Source organism: Hippocampus bargibanti, linkage group LG18 (assembly GCF_051943395.1).
Source record: "Hippocampus bargibanti isolate YZ-2025 linkage group LG18, ASM5194339v1, whole genome shotgun sequence".
Classification (NCBI taxonomy): Eukaryota; Metazoa; Chordata; class Actinopteri; order Syngnathiformes; family Syngnathidae; genus Hippocampus; species Hippocampus bargibanti.
Window position 1 is genome coordinate 1,343,959 of NC_142751.1, and position 21,422 is coordinate 1,365,380.

The window sequence follows — 21,422 nt, forward strand, 5'->3', positions numbered from 1 at the left end:
TCAGAAGGGCTCATGTGAGGCGTGTGTGCGAGTGCGGGTGTTTGGATGTCTCCGTGTGAGTTTACACACACACACACTTTGGCTTTTGTGTGGATGTGTAGGTTTGCAGTGTTTGTGTTTACAGGAGGTCATATATACAAAAAAGAAGTTCAACGAGGTGCCAGACATGAGCGCGAGTGCAGATCGGACGGGAATATATCAGACCTCCCACGTCTTTCTGAGTCCCCCCCCCCCCCCAAATCCCCCTCATGGTGGAATGTGCACGTCTGCTTCAAGCTAAATGTTGAAAGCAAACACGACACTGTAGCATCTATTTACGAAAACAGATTGTCTCACATCTCCGGTCCCACGTCAATCCGATTCATTTCCAAGCTGCGACAGTTCCACATACGCAAAAAAAGCAAGACTCATGAGAGCATTTGCTGACGTCTGCTAACATGGGCGCCATCTTGGACGTCGATTGAGGCCTTTCGAGGCTACTATCACAACAATGGATTATTACACATTACATCCCCCCCCCAAAAAAAACTGCCACATGGTCGCCCTCACTCCTCAACTTGATGTCTGTCATCTGCACTCCAGCCGGAGCTCCCGTTACTTGTAAAGCCATGAGAACCATTGGCACGCACTGCAGACCCACTGACCCTAATTGACAAGGACTCAATTGTCTTGGGCAAGTGGCATAAATGAAATAGGACAGCCACTTTGGTGGGTGCGATCAGGTGATTATTGCTCATGCAATATCGAGCCAGATGATCAACCCCTCCAGCCCCCCCCCCCTTTAATTCCCACCACACTCTCGCACAAAAGACTCACGCATGCATCATCAGGTCTAGGCGTTGCACGCTTGTGTGTTGCAACATTATCCTTCGGCAGCATCCTGTGCGTCTGAGCAGCCCTATTCAGGGTCCGCACTGCTCACCCCTTATAGGGGAAGGGTCTAGAAAAGGTGACCTAAACATTGCTTGTTCCACCACACCTGGGTGGCCCACCGCAGCCACCAAGGCATCCCCCCTCTGCGGTCGAAAACGAAATATAATCAAACCCATGACTATGAACCTGGCTTCCTGGAATGTTCGCACCCTCCTCGATGCTCGAGACGGGATGGAGAGACCTCGGAGACGAACTGCCCTCATCGCACATGAGCTGAGAAGGTACAACATCGATATTGGCGCACTCAGTGAGACTCGGTTCTCAGGCGAGGATTCACTCACAGAAGTTGGTGAAGGTTACACCTTCTTCTGGAAGGGTCTCCCAGAGAATGAGCGAAGACTCCATGGAGTTGGCTTTGCTGTGAAAAGCAGCTTACTCAGTAACATCCCTGAGTCCCCCCAAGGCATCAGTGAACGGCTTATGACCTGGCGTATTCCCCTGGTAAAAGGTCGCTTCGCAACTTTAATCAGCGCCTATGCTCCCACCTTGGATGCTGACGATAACACCAAAGATGCAGGCCGACAGCCAAACAATCGTCTGTCTGTGTTTTTCCTTCATTCATGGATGTATTTATTCAATATTTATATCAATATGCATGTATGTATGTATGTATGTATGTATGTATGTATGTATGTATGTATGTATGTATGTATGTATGTATGTATGTATGTAATTAATCATTTATTTATTTATTTATTTATGTATTCATGTGTTCATATGTTCATTTATTTGTTTATTCATTTATTCCTTCATTCATTAATTTATGGATTTATTTAAATCAATATTTATCTATGTGTGACAGGTGTCACAACAGTGACTGTCTATACAATAAAAACGAAATGAAACAATCATTACCTGCAACACAGTATGGCAGAAGGGATGGGTGAAGTCGCATGGGTTTCGTCTTGTGATTAACTCCGCAACAGAAAAGCACTATGAAGCAAATGTTCTTCAGAGTTCCACGCGACGAAACGTGAATTAACTAATGACACAAAAAGTAATCTGGAGTCAAAAAGAATCAGGGAACTAATTAGATAACACTAGACAGTACACAAGGGGAAACAAAATAAGATATTGCCATGGAAATACGCGTTAATCCAGACCATCAGAGAAATGCGACTCACCATAAATCTCGTCCAGATTGTTCTGGAAACTATGGGCGGGACTTGGTGCCACACTGTGCGCCGTTGCGTCACTTCCATCATAATTTAATAATTTTAGTGTACAACTCCGTTACATATGTATGTATTTATGTATGTGCCTGTATTTATTTTTTTGCTTATCTGTCTATTAATAATCAAACGGATGGATGGTGCTTTATGAAAAGTCACCCACATCACTTGGAACGTGAGCTACAGCCTATTCTAATTTTTGGGCCTTGGATTGGTCACCAGCAGTGTTGACTTTCGCACTCATTCCCAGTTCAAAGTCTATTTGTGGATTTTTACACACGATGCCGTTTTCACGGTCGCCACTGGGCGGCGCCGCATTCAATTTGCGCAGATCTTACACTAATTTTACCAATGAAACAAAAAGACAACCCCATTAATAAGCAACAAATAGATACAATATTTGTTTGTGATCGCGTGTTTGTATTTGTGTGTATTTTATTTAAGATTTCCTGATTCTTTCAGATTAGCTAAGCAACTGCACTGTTGACTTTCGTTTAACTTTCCAACAAAAGGGAACGTTTTTAAAGACGCCAGAGGGATAAAAACGCAAAACCCAAATGGAAGAAGAGCTCTGAAAAAAAATATGAAATGTACCTCCTGCTTGTGCATCCCAAATCAAAACATGGGCGCTCGAACCTTCACGCTGCAAAAAAAAAAAAAAAAAAAAATCATCAGTGATGCCGAAAAAAACCCACACAAAACGGACATGCATTTTTTTGCACACAGAGGGTCAAATAATTCACCTCAGCATTTTTATATCATCTTTTTTTTAATTTGGAGACGTCAATAGATGGTGCAGCTTCGAACAGGAGAATATGGACACTTTTCACAGCGGGGCTGCGGCTTTTACAACTGTGAGAGAGAGAGAGAGAGAGAGAGAGGGGGGGGGGCGAGGGGGCGAGAAAAAGGAAAGAGGGAAAGAGAGAGAGGGAGAGAGAGAGAAAGAAATAGAGAGAGAGATAGAGAGAGAGGGGAGTGGGAGACAGGGAGACAGAGAGGGAGAGAGGAAGAGAGGGGGAGAGAGAGAAAGAGAAAGAGAAAGAACGAGAAAGAGAGAGAGAGAGTGGCGGTGTTGAGGATGGGGGTTGGGTGGGGGGGTCGAGAGGTGGGGGTGTGTCAGGGGGGGGGGGTTTGGTCCAGGGGAGCATGGCTGCAAAATCCGAAGCGCACAGTCGGTCTGCTTCCTTCGTCTCCGGTTGTTCACTTCGCTTCTCCCACAGACGCCCGGTCCGTGCGACGCGTTCCGTGGACGCTCCAGCGCGGCAGCGTGCGTGTCGGTGAACGATCGTGAGGACCAGTTTGGGTTTTTTTTTCCTCTCGCGTTTTGCATCCACGCGTTGAGTTGAGACGTTGGCCGCTTTTGGCGTCGTCGCTCTCGCCTGGGTTGTTGGGTCAACAGCTCAGAAGATTCCAACGACAATGGCAGCATAAGGACTCCATTTACTTTTTTTGTTTTAAATCTCGATCCAAACGGAGCATTTCACGTGATATTCTGCCCCCCCCCACCCTGCCGACCCTCGGGGATTTTTTTGTAGCCGGAGTTGATGGAAACCGGATTTTTCCTTTAAATTGACGTTCTGTTACTTTTCCAGAAGAACCCCCAAAAGGACTATTCCATCATAGAGAGACTCATGAAGTAACTTCAGGAGGCGAAGGGGGGTCAACGAACTCGACTTGCGACAAGATCCATCGGACTTTGAAATCAAAGCGGAACTTGGCGTCTCTTTGGGCTTGCTTGGTCGCAAACGTGCCACAGGTGGAAATGATGTTGTTGGTAGTCCTCCTAGTCGTTGGGGGCTTCGCTCAGGACCCGGCTTCCAAAGTGGTGTCGGACCGCTACGCCGTCTTCTGGAACCGCACCAACCCCAAGTAAGTCATCGTCGCTCGGCTTTCCTCTTACGCGGACGCGCTTCAGCCAATTTGGTGGAGGTCAAGCAAGAGTGGCGTGTTTTGCCCCCTCACCCAAAAAAAAAACAAGTTGCCAAAACACTGTTGCTATTCCGCCGATGGAATTTGGCCTTCTCATCAACTCACAGCGATTGTAAAGCCGACATTGCTGTCCCCCCCTCAAACTCATCTGACAAATCCTATTCCCCCAACCAATAATAATAATAATAATCATCATCATCATCATCATCATTATGTCTTTCACGCACACATTTAGTATTTCACTTTGATTCATTTCACATTTAAAAACCAAACATGCAATTTTATAGATGTTTATATCTCTTAATATGAGTGCAATGAGTTGTTTCATCCATCCGTCCACCCATCCATCTATCATTCATCCAGCCGCCCACCCGTCTGTCCGTCCATTCATCCATCCGTGCATCAATCCATCTATTCTTCCGTCCATTCATCCATCCGTCTGTCCATCCATCCGTCCGTCCATCTGTCTGTCCATCCATCCATCCGTCCGTCCGTCCATCCATTCATCCATATGTCTGTGCATCCATCTGTCCATCATCTATCCATCCGTCCGTCAATACATCCATCCATCCATCTATCTGTCAATCCATCCATCAATCCGTCCGTCTGTCCATCCATCCATTCATCCATCCATCCATCTGTCTGTGCATCCATCTGTCCATCCATCTATCCATCCTTCCGTCCGTCAATACATCCATCCATCCATCCATCTGTCAATCCATCCATCCTCCATCCATCCTCCGTCCGTCCATCCATCTGTCAATCCATCCATCCATCCATCCATCCATCCATCCATCCATCCCTCCGTCCATCCATCCATCCTGTAGCGGTCGTGTAACTGCTGTGCTTTGGGCTTATTTGGATTTCCTGGTCTCGAAAGTATCCCAGAATTCCTCGAAATGTGTCGTATAAAGCAAACGTAAATCATTTCCACCGTGGTCTCAATGAGACTGACCGTCAAAATGCGTCAAAAAGCCAACCGATGGGCGAAAATTCGTTTTCTTCGCCTGCATGTTGAGCCGATGGCGAGGACGGCAACGCAAACACCATCGGCAGATAAAAGGCCGATATCTGTTGCGATAAGCGTTTCTGCTTCCATTCCCTTGGCTTTCGTCCCTACGCTTGGCCTTCAAATTCCTCCGAAGTCTGGATTCTTGGCTGCTAAACACCTCCCCCCCCCCCCCCCCCCCGTCCGCCCGTATCAAGCTGGGCCAGACAATCGGGGCGCATCCAGAGCTATTTTAGTAACGGGCCAAGACGCAGCACCATGTCGGGTCTTGTGCGAGATCCACACATGACGAAGTCACACACTGAATGCTAACCGATCGAGCTCCAGGTTAAGCGGCGCAAAGGGAAACCCTTGTCAGGGTCCAAAACGGGACAGTGGCCTCACTTACGGGGTGGGGGCGATTTTTTTTGGGCACGGCACTGATAGGACTAGAACTGAACCGGAAAAAGAACAAGATTTTATCTGAAAAGATTCAAATCTAACAGCACCCCGCCTGGACTTTGTCTCCAGAGAAAGGCAACAAAATAAATGAGTAACTCCAAAAGACTGTGACGCTATGTCATTCACAAGTTTCATCTCAAGCTGACGATGGGCTGCATAATGGAGGCAAGCGCCATGACCAAAACCCCCTATTCTGACCGTCCATGGTCCTCGCATGTTTGTGTCTCGCGCCCGTAACGCCGCAGAATCGTGTTGCCGGAGGACTTTCTGCGTTCTAACCTCTGCATTAGCGTTCAGCTTAGCTCTTATTTCTTTCGTCTGCTAATCTGTGTCGCATATTTGTCTAAAGAGCACAGGAATGGCTTCCCGTGGAGCTCTAAAATTGAAACCGGAAGTGGGTTGTCAAATAAGACAATGTTTTTTTTGTGGACATGATTTCAGGGAGGACGACAAAGCTAGCCTTGTTGCTATTTTGATAGCGGCGCATCTTGGTTTGGGATGTTTGGATATGCGGGTTCAACGTCTTTGCCCCGCGCTGATGCGTCTTGCCGATAAGAGTCAGACAGCAAGACTCAGCGTGCAGGATGAGGGATTTACAACCCAACCCCGCAGGATGATTTGCCGTTTGAAAAAGAAGCTTCCGCTATTGACGGTAGAGCTCCTAAAACTTAATGGCGTTATATTGTCCAGAACGCTCGACGTGTCTGGATTTTGTCAGGAAAAAACTCACGAAAACAGAGTGACGGGTCTCTTCTCATTTTATTTTTTTCTTGTTAGCAACAAAAAAATGGCCGTTTTTGTCTTAGGAGAAGAATTTTGGGGACAGTCGGAAAATCCGACTTGGAATCGTTGAAGACTTTGGCGATGAGCTGCTTTTCAAAAGGGACACCGCATGCGCCGTCGTCTACGGTCGTTGCTTTGCATATTATTCGCAAGAGTTAGCGCTTGTGCGGAATTTAGCGTCATCGGTAAAAAAAACAAGAAAAGTTCTCCTCAAAGGTGTCGAAAAAGGCACTTTTCCAACTACAGAGGATTGCAAAGAATAAAAATAAAAATAAGAAAGCCTTTCATAGTCCCATAACAGGGGAATTTGCTACCATGTCAGGATGCTAGCTTGTACTAGCATATACATATTTTCTTCCATATCCCGTGTTTCCTTATACATTGATACCTCGGCTTACGAACGCTTTAGCTAACTAACTTTTCGCCTTACAAACGTTAAATTCACGAGAATTAAAATCTTGACATACAAACTATTTTTCGGGAAACACACAGAGCGTCACAATGGGTGATGTGTCGTTCACGAACGAGAAATGGCAGCCGGCTTTTTTCCCCCTCTATTCCCTGCCCCCAGTCTTCGGTTAAAGCCGTACGTGACTGGTCACCATCTGTGGTAGAGGAGGAAGGGGACACACGTAGCCGCAGCAGTGAGCGGGTGGAGGGGTTACAGAAACACACACACACACACACACACGGAAGGAAAAGACAGAGCTTGAAACAAAAAAAAAAGGGAAAAAGAAAACAAATCTGAAATGGTGAGAAAATGGATAGAAAACACAATGAAATTTGGACTCGTTTAAACTTTATAGTTTAAACGATAGTTTTTTATTGATATTTCAAAGGCAGAGTGTAGACTGCAAGGTTAAATTATGCCATCAATCAGGCTCCACAAATAACCCACATAAGTCATCTGCACAATTTGAAGAGAACATACAAGCAAGGGAACCAGCTATTAATTAAGTTTCTAGTGTTTTTGCCTGCATCTACAACTTCTAAAATGTACAACCCAGAGCTCCTTGAGACAATTTATGCAAAAAGCTATCCATTCCATCAAGCCATCAACGACCATCGCAAAGGTAAATAAAATGACTTTATTATATACTACAGTTTATTTCTTTAATTACAATACCATAGCATATTTATTATACATACAATCAGGTATACTGTGTATAGTTCTAAGGCTTATTTAGGTCAAAATTATGTTTTATGGGGACCTGCAAACGGATTATTCTCATTTTAATGGTTTCCTATGAGAAATTAATGTTTGGAATACACACTTTTCGCCTTACACACACTTTCTGGGAACCAATTAAGTTCATAAGCCAACGTATCACTATAAATGGTAAATCTAAGTATTTCAGCCACCTTTCCCACGCTAATATCTTTTCTGATCACTTCCTATAACCTCCATAAAAGTTCAGATTCATTCGCCATAAGTGACACGCAAAAATAACCCATGTTTTGCTCAGATAGCAAACATTTTGGCTAGCATACATCTTTACAGATCAGAACGGGGTCAAAGAATCAAAACCTGTCATGGACCTCTGACCTACGTAGGAGGTTTTAGTTCCTGGGTTATAGTTTAGTAGGCTATTGACCGCAGCTATGACAAGTAAGCTACTAGCAACACTCGCTATTTAGCTGCTTCATTAAAAAGCCACCCGGGTCCATATGGTGGCCACGCAGGTCTCGGATGTGGCCCAAAGGTGTTTATTTGTTGAATTGGGAGCTCTGGGGGTTTGCCTTCTTAATCTCTCAAGCTGTTTGTGTCTCCGACGCCACGGAAACCGATACCCGTCCTCATCAAAGAAGCTCATTGGGCGGGACTAACAAGCCGACAGCTGGGGAGAGAAGGTATCTCGGCATTCTGCGGGAGGAATGGCGGCTAGGGGGGTTGTCTTAATCCGTGACAATAGTCATGCGAATCTTTCAGATGCTCACCATCCGTCCCGCTAATCAAAAAATGACAACGTTTCTTTTCGTTTCTACTCGAGATTTGTTGGTGTTTGAGCTAATTCCCCCACAGTGCGAATAAAGTGATACCTTGGCTTACGAACTAAATTAATTCCCAGACAGAGTGTGTAAGGTGAAAAGTGTGTATCCCAAACATTAATTTCCCATAGGAAACCATTAAAATGAGAATACTCCATTCCCAGATCCCCATAAAACATAATTTTCTACTTTCTAATTTTCTAAGCCATAAAACTACACAAATTATACCTTATTTTATGTATAATAAATGTGCTATGGTATTGTAATTAAAGAAACAAAACAACGTAGTTTTATTTACCTTGGTGATGGTCGTTGTTGGCTTGATGGAATGGAGTGGCCGGTTTCATCAGCATTAAACACTTAATGAGGAACGTAGCCTTCTTCTTCTTCTACCATCTTACACCATCTTGAGAAAGCCACCATCTTGTAAGCTTTCACAGCTTTATCGTCAGAACTGGCTGCCTCTCCATGACGACACCATGAATCCCTTGTACGACGCTTCATCCGTTGCCAGCCTTGAAATCATTAATAGATGAAGAACTTCCAGGTTGCCTCTTGACGATATCCGAGTGAAGTTGGTGGGCTTTCTCTGTGATAATTTTACCTTGTTCCTCATCAATTGCGTTCTGTTTAGATGGGTTGATAGCTTTTTGCATCAAGTGTACAGATGGCCATTTCTTTGTTCGTAGAACAGGCTCGTTCGTGAATGACACATCACTCATTGTGGCGCTCCGTGTGTATCCTGAAAAATATAGTATGCCAAGATTAAATTCTCGTGACTTTAACGTTCGTAAGTCGAAAAGTTTGTTAGCCAAGGCGTTCGTAAACCGAGGTATCACTATACCTCAATATGACACCCGTCCACTTTTCCTCTCCATGGCGCAATGACCTGAGCTATTTGTTTTCTCACTTTAATCTTCACTTAAAAGAACAATACTCCGCTTTTCACCGGGTGACCAAGTGATCTGGTGAGAGTTTCCCAAGCACTGTTGTGGTTGGCCCATTTGCATTGTGTCAAGTGTTTACCCTAGCGTCCCTCCTCCACCCCCCCTCGGTCTTTCCCCGGCTCCCCGCTGGCTCGGTTCCATTCGGATTAAAAAGGGACACAAAAAGGCAAACCGCGTCCAAATATTGACTGGGTCTCAGGACCGATTCTCTCTCCTAGCGCCGGCGCGGTCTTCACTTTGAAAGGGCGCTATTGTTGTCTCTGCATTTCACTGTGCGAGGGGCGGGGCAGGGGTTATAAGGAGGAGATGGGGAAGAAGGGTGAATACGTTATCCGAGTTAACGGAGGGAATTTACAACGGCAGGACGACGTGGTCTTCGGCGGAAGAGGCCAAGGTCTACGCGACGCTCCGTTGCGTCACAGGGTGTAGTCGGAAAACAGGAAGTGTCAGAGGGTCAAAGGGAGCTAAACGGATGTGATTTCCTGCTTTCAAATGTATCATTAAGGTCAAAAGGAGACGCTGGCTTCCAGACCTTTTGGCCCCAACATGAAAGCGCAATCACCCGCCTATGAGTTAAAATGTGATGTAAAGATGTTTCTTGTAGAACACAGTTGTCAAAGGCTGGGGTTAGGTTTAGGTCTAGATTCAGGGTTTGGGCTTAGAGTTAGGGTTTAGGGTAGGGTTTATGGTTAGGGTTTAGAGTTAGGATTTAAGGTTAGGGTTTAGGGTTATTATTTAGGGTTAGAGTTTATAGTTAGGGTTTAAGGTTAGGGTTTAGGGTTAGGGTTTAGGGTTTTGGGCACAGGTGTCAAAGTCAAGGCCCGCGGGCCAAATCCAGCCCGCCACATCATTTTTTTCGGCCCGCGAAAGCAAATCAAACTAAATTCCATGATGATTGCTAAAATCTGAGCCAAAATTTCATATTTTTGGATGTCAACCACAATAAAAGTCATTATTCTTGACTTCAGATTTGAAAACGAGTTATTCATTAATTTGCTGTGTGCTCTATATGTAATATTTGAAGGGATTTAAACATTCTAATGGGTTCCCCAAAATCATAACGGCCTTCTAGAGGAAACCATAACTACAATGTGGCCCGCGGCAAAAAATGACTTTGACACCCCTGGTTTAGGGCAACCATGGGCAAACTTCGGCCCGCGGGCCACATACGGCTTTTTAATCCGGCCCGCCGAACTTGTCCAAATTATAGTAAAAACAGTGTATGAAAGTCTGAAAAAGTTAGCGGACAACAAGGCAGACAACTCTGAAAAGTTGCCTGCCCGGCCATAAAGGAAGACGAGAAATCACAAAAAAACCATTAACGCAAAGTATATAGTTTTTTTTTTTTTTAATTAAGGCTGTACCTACCACAAATGCTACCTTGCTTAATTTACGTTAAATATCCGTGGCTGAAGATTTTGCTCCCGTTGTCATTTGCCGTCATGGTGCACAATGCATCATTTTCGTTGCGTTGTCTCCTACAAGCCACTGAGCGCCTTTCATAACTCTCAAGTACACTTTACAGTCACGGTATAATGCACGACCTTGCTTCGGACTTTCCCAAGCGTTCTTGGGAATGTCCGAAGCACGAAGCAGGCTTCTGATTGGCTGCTGTGCCGAGTATGCAAATTTCAACTGTAGGTAGCCCATACACGGGTACTGTTTGCGCATGAAGGCGAGCGAGGGCGTCCGTGGCGAGTTTGTAGAGTGCGCAGTCAGGACAATCCATCCATGATTTTGCGGAGTTTAACACAAGTATATATTATTGAGCTTGAGTATTTCGTTGTGTAATAATATGTATTGAATGTGGAAAGTGATTCCATTTTTCAATAAATGTTGATTTCTTTAACTTTCCACTTTTGATTGAAACTTATTAAAAACAGACGCAATCTTGATAAATCACAGTGCGTATGTTATTTTAATCTATTTATTATTTATTATTTATTATTTATTATTTATTATTTATTATTTATTATTATTTATTATTTATTTCCTCCTCCCAGTATCTAGCTTCTAGGTGCCAATGTACTCCCGATGACGGCTGAAGAAACCTTCTCATCGATATTATTATTATTATTATTATTATTATTATTATTATTATTATTATTATTATTATTATTATTAATTCAGCCCGTGAAAGAAAATCAAACATGTGAATTTCCATGCTCCTCCTTTACATCACAGGTGTCAAAGTCAAGGCCCGAGGGCCAAATCTGGTCCGTCACATCTTTTAATTCAGCCCGCAAAAGCAAATCAAACTTCCATGGTGCTTGCGAGCGTCCGAAACAAAATTTCAGATTGTCCCACGTCAACCACAATAACAGTCATTATTTTTGACTTCAAATTTGAAAACTAGTTATTTGTTAACTCGTTCACTGCCAAACATGTGCAAATGGGTGTCCACTCCTGTGCCAGGGGTTTTTTGTCATTTTCACTCAAATTCCAGGACCCACAGAGTCTTCAGACTACATAGAAATTCAATGCAGCATAAGAAACCTTAAACTTTATTCTTTCATCAGAAAAAAGAAGTTAATTCCTTAATTATATGCATCGGGAGTTATCTGAGCTTGAAGTGGGGACGGATGTACAAAATACAATCAATCTTGATTTATATAGCGCTTTAACAACGAGCTGAAGCTGTAACAAAATGTTAACATGGACAAAAGGCTAATACTGCCTCCTTGTGGAAGGGGAAAAACATTGTCAGAGGTCTGGCCGGCACCCCAGCAAGAAAAAAACGTTGTTGTAGAAGGATCGCCTCGACAAATCATCGTCAGGGGCGCAGAATCTTCTCTCAAACAACCTGATTTGCTTGGTTCAATAGATGTATCTGATGGCTAGCTGGCTATCTAGTTGGCTATATATTAGCTATCTTGCTAGCTAGCTGGCTATTAGCTATCTAATAGCTAGCTTTCTATCTATTTGAGTGACTTCCAGGTTGAGTGAACGCTGGCGCCTGTGGTTGCCGCTGCTCACTGACAGAAAAAACTGATCCTGTGACTGTAAAGTGACCTTGACAGTTTTGAAAGGCGCTTAGAAATTAAATGGATCATCATTATTATTATTATTATTATTATTACAACTCGGTGTATCTTAGCCCCTTCCACCCTTACTCTGCCTCCATAGTTTAGTTCTGAGAATTCACCACTTGATAAGCTCAACGCGGACTTTTGCCTCGCATCCGTCGAAAATCCGAATCGTAAGGCCATGCCGAACGGGGTGTCAATCAACGGTCCCATGAAGACGGCCGTCTTTCAATGACCCCGCCTGCAGGGAGGAGCGACCCCCGGCCCCCCTTTTTTTTCTTTCTTTTTAACGCTCTAACTAATAAGACCCTCGCCCTCAGGCAGGCGGCTCGGCTTTGATTGACAGCTTAGAGTGACGAGAGGTTACTGTGGCGGTTTACAGAGGACTCGTTAATAGAATATAGAACTATATTATATATATTTTTAAAAATATATATACACAATTTTTTATGTGTATTCACAGTCACATACACTAACAGGACGTTGCCAGTCGAATTGGCAATGTTTTTTTCAGCAAACCCGAATGGTGCTATCTTGCGCTTAAGACGTGTAGCTTTAAATAATCATCTCATCCAGTCACGCATTATTATTATTATTTATTTATTTTATGTCTGTAAGAAAAGAATCTGGTTTTAATTAATCACATATTTTTTTATCTTCATTGGACTTTAATTTTTACAGTCTTATTTGCGTTTTCAATCTAAGATTTGAACAAATATTTGGACATTTATTTGAATTTTGCGTATTAAAAAAAAAACACCCGTAAAAATATTTTCACGTTAAAATTTAAATGGATGCCGTTGCTCCACACGTTCTATCCACTCATTCATTTTCTCCCGCGACTTCATGTGAGAAGTCGCGCAAAGATCACATTTTTGTTTTCAAATTGGACTTTAATTTTTACACTCTTATTTACTGATGCACTTTGAATCTATGATGTGAAAAAAATATATTTATTATCATAATAATTGGGCGGAGCTTGTAGGTGGAATAAATTGAAATGACGGGGGATTGGAAAAAAAATTGTTGGACTTTTGAGTTTTGCGTATTATTAAAAAAACATCTGTAGAAATATATTTTCATGTTAAAATTTAAATATATGCATTTACTCATTCATTTTTGTCCCGCGACTTAAGGAGAGATTTGAGCAAAAATCACATTTTTTAATCTTCATTGGAATTTAATTTTTACACTCTTAGTTACCGACATGTTGTAAATGTAAGATGTGAAAAAAACATTTTTATTGTCAAAATTGGGCGGAGCTTGAATGTCGGAGAGAATAAAATGAATGGGAATTGAAAAAATTAGTTGGACATTTATTTGAATTTTGCCTGTGATTCCAAAATTTTCTGAAAAAAATGTCTGAAAATATGAAAAAATAATATGAAAATATATTTTCGCTGTGATTTAAATGGACGCCTTCACTTCGCACGTTCTATCCACACATTAATTTTCTCCCACGACTTAATGAGAGAAGTAGAGCAAAAGTTGCATTTTTTTCTTCAAATTGGACCATAATTTTTACACTCTTATATAACAGTCATTATTTTTGACTTCAAATTTGATAACTAGTTATTTGTTAACTCGTTCACTGCCAAACATGTGCAAATGGGTGTCCACTCCTGTGCCAGGGGTTTTTGTCATTTTCACTCAAATTCCAGGACCCACAGAGTTTTCGGACTACATAGAAATTCAATGCAGCATAAGAAACCTTAAACTTTCTTCATTCATCAGAAAAAAGAAGTTAATTCCTTAATTATATGCATCGGGAGTTATCTGAGCTTGAAGTGGGGACGGATGTACAAAATACAATCAATCTTGATTTATATAGCGCTTTAACAACGAGCTGAAGCTGTAACAAAATGTTAACATGGACAAAAGGCTAATACTGCCTCCTTGTGGAAGGGGAAAAACATTGTCAGAGGTCTGGCCGGCACCCCAGCAAGAAAAAAACGTTGTTGTAGAAGGATCGCCTCGACAAATCATCGTCAGGGGCGCAGAATCTTCTCTCAAACAACCTGATTTCCTTTCTCCAAACATTGCTTGGTTCAATAGATGTATCTGATGGCTAGCTGGCTATCTAGTTGGCTATATATTAGCTATCTTGCTAGCTAGCTGGCTATTAGCTATCTAATAGCTAGCTTTCTATCTATTTGAGTGACTTCCAGGTTTAGTGAACGCTGGCGCCTGTGGTTGCCGCTGCTCACTGACAGAAAAAACTGATCCTGTGACTGTAAAGTGACCTTGACAGTTTTGAAAGGCGCTTAGAAATTAAATGGATCATCATTATTATTATTATTATTATTATTACAACTCGGTGTATCTTAGCTCCTTCCACCCTTACTCTGCCTCCATAGTTTAGTTCTGAGAATTCACCACTTGATAAGCTCAACGCGGACTTTTGCCTCGCATCCGTCGAAAATCCGAATCGTAAGGCCATGCCGAACGGGGTGTCAATCAACGGTCCCATGAAGACGGCCGTCTTTCAATGACCCCGCCTGCAGGGAGGAGCGACCCCCGGCCCCCTTTTTTTTTTCTTTCTTTTTAACGCTCTAACTAATAAGACCCTCGCCCTCAGGCAGGCGGCTCGGCTTTGATTGACAGCTTCGAGTGACGAGAGGTTACTGTGGCGGTTTACAGAGGACTCGTTAATAGAATATAGAACTATATTATATATATTTTTAAAAATATAGATACACAATTTTTTATGTGTATTCACAGTCACATACACTAACAGGACGTTGCCAGTCGATTTGGCAATGTTTTTTTCAGCAAACCCGAATGGTGCTATCTTGCGCTTAAGACGTGTAGCTTTAAATAATCATCTCATCCAGTCACGCATTATTATTATTATTATTTATTTATTTTATGTCTGTAAGAAAAGAATCTGGTTTTAATTAATCACATATTTTTTTATCTTCATTGGACTTTAATTTTTACAGTCTTATTTGCGTTTTCAATCTAAGATTTGAACAAATATTTGGACATTTATTTGAATTTTGCGTATTAAAAAAAAAACACCCGTAAAAATATTTTCACGTTAAAATTTAAATGGATGCCGTTGCTCCACACGTTCTATCCACTCATTCATTTTCTCCCGCGACTTCATGTGAGAAGTCGCGCAAAGATCACATTTTTGTTTTCAAATTGGACTTTAATTTTTACACTCTTATTTACTGATGCACTTTGAATCTATGATGTGAAAAAAATATATTTATTATCATAATAATTGGGCGGAGCTTGTAGGTGGAATAAATTGAAATGACGGGGGATTGGAAAAAAAATTGTTGGACTTTTGAGTTTTGCGTATTATTAAAAAAACATCTGTAGAAATATATTTTCATGTTAAAATTTAAATATATGCATTTACTCATTCATTTTTGTCCCGCGACTTAAGGAGAGATTTGAGCAAAAATCACATTTTTTAATCTTCATTGGAATTTAATTTTTACACTCTTAGTTACCGACATGTTGTAAATGTAAGATGTGAAAAAAACATTTTTATTGTCAAAATTGGGCGGAGCTTGAATGTCGGAGAGAATAAAATGAATGGGAATTGAAAAAATTAGTTGGACATTTATTTGAATTTTGCCTGTGATTCCAAAATTTTCTGAAAAAAATGTCTGAAAATATGAAAAAATAATATGAAAATATATTTTCGCTGTGATTTAAATGGACGCCTTCACTTCGCACGTTCTATCCACACATTAATTTTCTCCCACGACTTAATGAGAGAAGTAGAGCAAAAGTTGCATTTTTTTCTTCAAATTGGACCATAATTTTTACACTCTTATAATTGGGCGGAGCTTGAAGGTCAGAGAGAATGAAATGAAGTGGAATTGAAAAAAAAATAGTTGGTCATTTATTTGAATTTTTCATATTATACAAAAATAAAAATAAAAACATCTGTAAAAATATATTTTCACTTTAAAATTTAAATGGCCGCCTTTGCTCCACACGCTCTATCCACTCATTCAGTTTATCCAGCGCTTGCCCTCATGAGTGTCACACCACTCACGATTAGAGCGATTAGCCTTTGGATGGACACAAAAAACCCCTTTTTGATCAAAGTAAAGAAAAAGGTGAAAAAAGTGTTTTTTTCTCCATGTTTTGTCTTTTTTTCTGGAGGATTTGTCCCCGCTGCCATGAAGGTCTCCCCCGTCCCCCTTCTGTGTTGTGATAAGACATTGTGTGACTTTAGCTTTCTTCCGTTTGATATGCGCCCCAGTCAATGGATTAGTGGGAGACTCTTCAGACCTAATCTCGGTGTCACCCCGCTGCACAGATTCACTTTTCCGCCATTGGAAACTCAGCGAGAGCTTTTTCTTTTTTTAATTTTTTTTTCATGTGAACCGCGTTTAAATGCAAGTGGCGAAATGGTATCCCCCGTGTCTTTGTAGGCACCGGTGAGGGTATTAGCAAAGAGGCTCTAAGGGGCTTAAGAGGTCAGCCCTCCTTTTGTGCGGGGACACAAAACACTTCCTGTGAGACCCCTTCACCCCTTCAGAAAGCCAAGTCCTGCCTGACCATTCACATTAATCAGTCTTACCTCCTAATGACCGCGCTAAAGCTCCTCAAAACGGCTTCCAAGATGGCTCCTAAAGAGCCACTAAGCCACTAACGGTTTGAGCAAGTCTGACGTACTTAGCAAGGGAGGCCCAACGTATGGCCGCGAGGGAATCGGGTAGGCGTAGGTGTCAAGATTGCGCCTGTCTATTACGTAAAGGAATAAAAAATAAAATCATAAGGCTAATACTGCCTCCTTGTGGAAGGGGAAAAACATTGTCAGAGGTCTGGCCGGCACCCCAGCAAGAAAAAAACGTTGTTGTAGAAGGATCGCCTCGACAAATCATCGTCAGGGGCGCAGAATCTTCTCTCAAACAACCTGATTTCCTTTCTCCAAACATTGCTTGGTTCAATAGATGTATCTGATGGCTAGCTGGCTATCTAGTTGGCTATATATTAGCTATCTTGCTAGCTAGCTGGCTATTAGCTATCTAATAGCTAGCTTTCTATCTATTTGAGTGACTTCCAGGTTTAGTGAACGCTGGCGCCTGTGGTTGCCGCTGCTCACTGACAGAAAAAACTGATCCTGTGACTGTAAAGTGACCTTGACAGTTTTGAAAGGCGCTTAGAAATTAAATGGATCATCATTATTATTATTATTATTATTATTACAACTCGGTGTATCTTAGCTCCTTCCACCCTTACTCTGCCTCCATAGTTTAGTTCTGAGAATTCACCACTTGATAAGCTCAACGCGGACTTTTGCCTCGCATCCGTCGAAAATCCGAATCGTAAGGCCATGCCGAACGGGGTGTCAATCAACGGTCCCATGAAGACGGCCGTCTTTCAATGACCCCGCCTGCAGGGAGGAGCGACCCCCGGCCCCCTTTTTTTTTTCTTTCTTTTTAACGCTCTAACTAATAAGACCCTCGCCCTCAGGCAGGCGGCTCGGCTTTGATTGACAGCTTCGAGTGACGAGAGGTTACTGTGGCGGTTTACAGAGGACTCGTTAATAGAATATAGAACTATATTATATATATTTTTAAAAATATAGATACACAATTTTTTATGTGTATTCACAGTCACATACACTAACAGGACGTTGCCAGTCGATTTGGCAATGTTTTTTTCAGCAAACCCGAATGGTGCTATCTTGCGCTTAAGACGTGTAGCTTTAAATAATCATCTCATCCAGTCACGCATTATTATTATTATTATTTATTTATTTTATGTCTGTAAGAAAATAATCTGGGTTTTAATTAATCACGTATTTTTTTATCTTCATTGGACTTTAATTTTTACACTGTTATTTACTGATGCGTTTTCTAATCTAAGATTTGAACAAATATTTGGACATTTATTTGAATTTTGCGTGTTAAAAAAAAAACACCCGTAAAAATATTTTCATATTAAAATTTAAATGGATGCCTTTGCTCCACACGTTCTATCCACTCATTCATTTTCTCCCGCGACTTCATGTGACTAGTCGCGCAAAGATCACATTTTTGTTTTCAAATTGGACTTTAATTTTTACACTCTTATTTACTGATGCAGTTTGAATCTATGATGTGAAAAAAATATATTTATTATCATAATAATTGGGCGGAGCTTGTAGGTGGAATAAATTGAAATGACGGGGGATTGGAAAAAAAAAATTGTTGGACTTTTGAGTTTTGCGTATTATTAAAAAAACATCTGTAGAAATATATTTTCATGTTAAAATTTAAATATATGCATTTACTCATTCATTTTTGTCCCTCGACTTAAGGAGAGATTCGAGCAAAAATCACATTTTTTAATCTTCATTGGAATTTAATTTTTACACTCTTAGTTACCGACATGTTGTAAATGTAACATGTGAAAAAAACATTTTTATTGTCATAATTGGGCGGAGCTTGAATGTCGGAGAGAATAAAATGAATGGGAATTGAAAAAATTAGTTGGACATTTATTTGAATTTTGCCTGTGATTCCAAAATTTTTAAAAATGTCTGAAAATATATTTTCGCTGTGATTTAAATGGACGCCTTCACTTCGCACGTTCTATCCACACATTAATTTTCTCCCACGACTTAATGAGAGAAGTTGAGCAAAAGTTGCATTTTTTTTCTTCAAATTGGACCATAATTTTTACACTCTTATAATTGGGCGGAGCTTGAAGGTCAGAGAGAATGAAATGAAGTGGAATTGAAAAAAAAAATAGTTGGTCATTTATTTGAATTTTTCATATTATACAAAAATAAAAATAAAAAACATCTGTAAAAATATATTTTCACTTTAAAATTTAAATGGCCGCCTTTGCTCCACACGCTCTCTCCACTCATTCAGTTTCTCCAGCGCTTGCCCTCATGAGTGTCACACCACTCACGATTAGAGCGATTAGCCTTTGGATGGACACAAAAAACCCCTTTTTGATCAAAGTAAAGAAAAAGGTGAAAAAAGTGTTTTTTTCTCCATGTTTTGTCTTTTTTTCTGGAGGATTTGTCCCCGCTGCCATGAAGGTCTCCCCCGTCCCCCTTCTGTGTTGTGATAAGACATTGTGTGACTTTAGCTTTCTTCCGTTTGATATGCGCCCCAGTCAATGGATTAGTGGGAGACTCTTCAGACCTAATCTCGGTGTCACCCCGCTGCACAGATTCACTTTTCCGCCATTGGAAACTCAGCGAGAGCTTTTTCTTTTTTTAATTTTTTTTTCATGTGAACCGCGTTTAAATGCAAGTGGCGAAATGGTATCCCCCGTGTCTTTGTAGGCACCGGTGAGGGTATTAGCAAAGAGGCTCTAAGGGGCTTAAGAGGTCAGCCCTCCTTTTGTGCGGGGACACAAAACACTTCCTGTGAGACCCCTTCACCCCTTCAGAAAGCCAAGTCCTGCCTGACCATTCACATTAATCAGTCTTACCTCCTAATGACCGCGCTAAAGCTCCTCAAAACGGCTTCCAAGATGGCTCCTAAAGAGCCACTAAGCCACTAACGGTTTGAGCAAGTCTGACGTACTTAGCAAGGGAGGCCCAACGTATGGCCGCGAGGGAATCGGGTAGGCGTAGGTGTCAAGATTGCGCCTGTCTATTACGTAAAGGAATAAAAAATAAAATCATAAGAATACCTATCACCGCAGTGGACCGTGCAAATTGAATCGCATGTGAAACAAGAGCTGCCTTAACAACATACTGATAGTCAGTTTTACTTCCATTGCTATTTAGTGAACGATATGGAGCAGTCCGCAATTCCCTGATCCATTTTTCCTCATTCGAACAAAGATCGAATGATCTTTGTGCCAAACCAGAATCAAGCGACATCTCGCCGAATCTGATTAAATGAATTCCAACCTGCCACGCACTAAGGTGTTTGATCCAAATACAGGTAACATCCGACTTACGACCGAATTCTGTTCCGAGCAAACGGTCATAAGTCAAAATGGCCGTAACTCAAACTACTCCTACTACTAATAATCATAATACATTTGATTTACAAGCGCCTTTCAAAACTCTCAAGGTCACTTTGCAGTCATAGTTTTCTGTGGGAGAGCAGCGCCAGCCACACGCGCCAGCGTTCACTCAACCCGGAAGTAACTCAAATACATAGTTAGGTAGCTAGCTAGCTAAGAGATACTGTAATAATAATAATAATACATTTTATTCATAAGCGCCTTTCAAAAATTTCAAAGTCACTTTACAGTCACAAGATACAGTCACTATAGCCAGCTCGATAGATAAACGATAGCTAGCCAGATAGCTAGCGAGCCAGCTAATAGATAGCTCATAGATAACAAATCGATAGTTAGGTAGCTATCTAGCTAATAGATACAGTACGTCTGTGTAAGCTCTCAGTCGTACAGGAGTGGTCCATCGATGAGAAGGTTTCTTCAGCCGTCAAATTTGTACAGATGACGGCTGAAGAAACCTTCTCATCAATAGATACAGTAATAATTATAATACATTTCATTTATAAGCACCTCTCAAAACTCTCAAGGTCACTCCACAGTCCCCACCACAGTCCCCCCTCCCCCACCGGTTGGCGAACTCAACCACAATCAAAATGTTAAATAGAGACTCGGAGGCTAAATGACTGGCAAACTCCCCCCTCTGGTGCCATCACACGGTCGATTGCTGTGCGAGAGTCAGATGCTGGATGGCTGGCCAAAATTACATACGCGTTGCCGGCCTGCTAGCGCGTTGTGGTGCCAAGCGTAGAATATTTTTTTTTTAAATAGGGTTTGGAGGTCATGGTCGTAAGTATGCGTGGTTGTAAATCGAGCTGGTCGTAAGTCGGATGTTACCTGTAGTCTTATTTACTGAAACGTTTGGAATATAAGATGTTAAAAATATATTTTAGTATCATTACAATCTGGCGGAGCTTTAAGGCGGGAAAAATCGAAATGAAGGGGAATTGAAAAAATCCATTTGAGTTTCCCGTATTATTAAAAAAAACATCTGTAAAAATATATTTCCATGTTAAAATTTAAATGAAAGCCTTTGAGAATTAAAATGTTAAAAATAGGGTCTGGACGTCGTGGTCGTAAATACGGGTGGTCGTAAGTCGAGCTGGTCGTAAGTCGGATGATACCTGTATTCTCCAGTCGCTCGTTGATTTCAGACTCTGGGTTCAAAACAGATCACAATCATTAAGTTTGTGTCGTCTTTCCACCTCTCTCGGCATTGGATTAAAAAACGTAAACTACACCCTTGTGC

At 41.6% G+C, this 21,422-nt stretch overlaps 1 protein-coding gene and 1 long non-coding RNA gene across 2 annotated transcripts in view; one reads left to right on the top strand and one right to left on the bottom strand.

Annotated features, from left to right (window-relative positions):
• The first annotated feature begins 3,252 nt into the window (after positions 1-3,252).
• The window catches only part of LOC148884172 (ephrin-A5b-like), an 88,176-nt gene continuing 70,006 nt past the window's right edge, over positions 3,253-21,422 (top strand). The window contains exon 1 of the mRNA XM_089020295.1: positions 3,253-3,974. Within this exon, the coding sequence (XP_088876421.1) occupies positions 3,868-3,974 (107 nt within the window). The 5' untranslated portion in view covers positions 3,253-3,867. The remainder of the gene's footprint in view (positions 3,975-21,422) is intronic.
• LOC148884173 (uncharacterized) lies at positions 6,302-9,817 on the bottom strand. The gene is made up of 3 exons (XR_016118288.1): positions 9,101-9,817; positions 8,555-8,998; positions 6,302-6,872 (listed from the first exon to the last, which is right to left on the bottom strand). It is a non-coding gene; the product is annotated as an uncharacterized LOC148884173 (long non-coding RNA).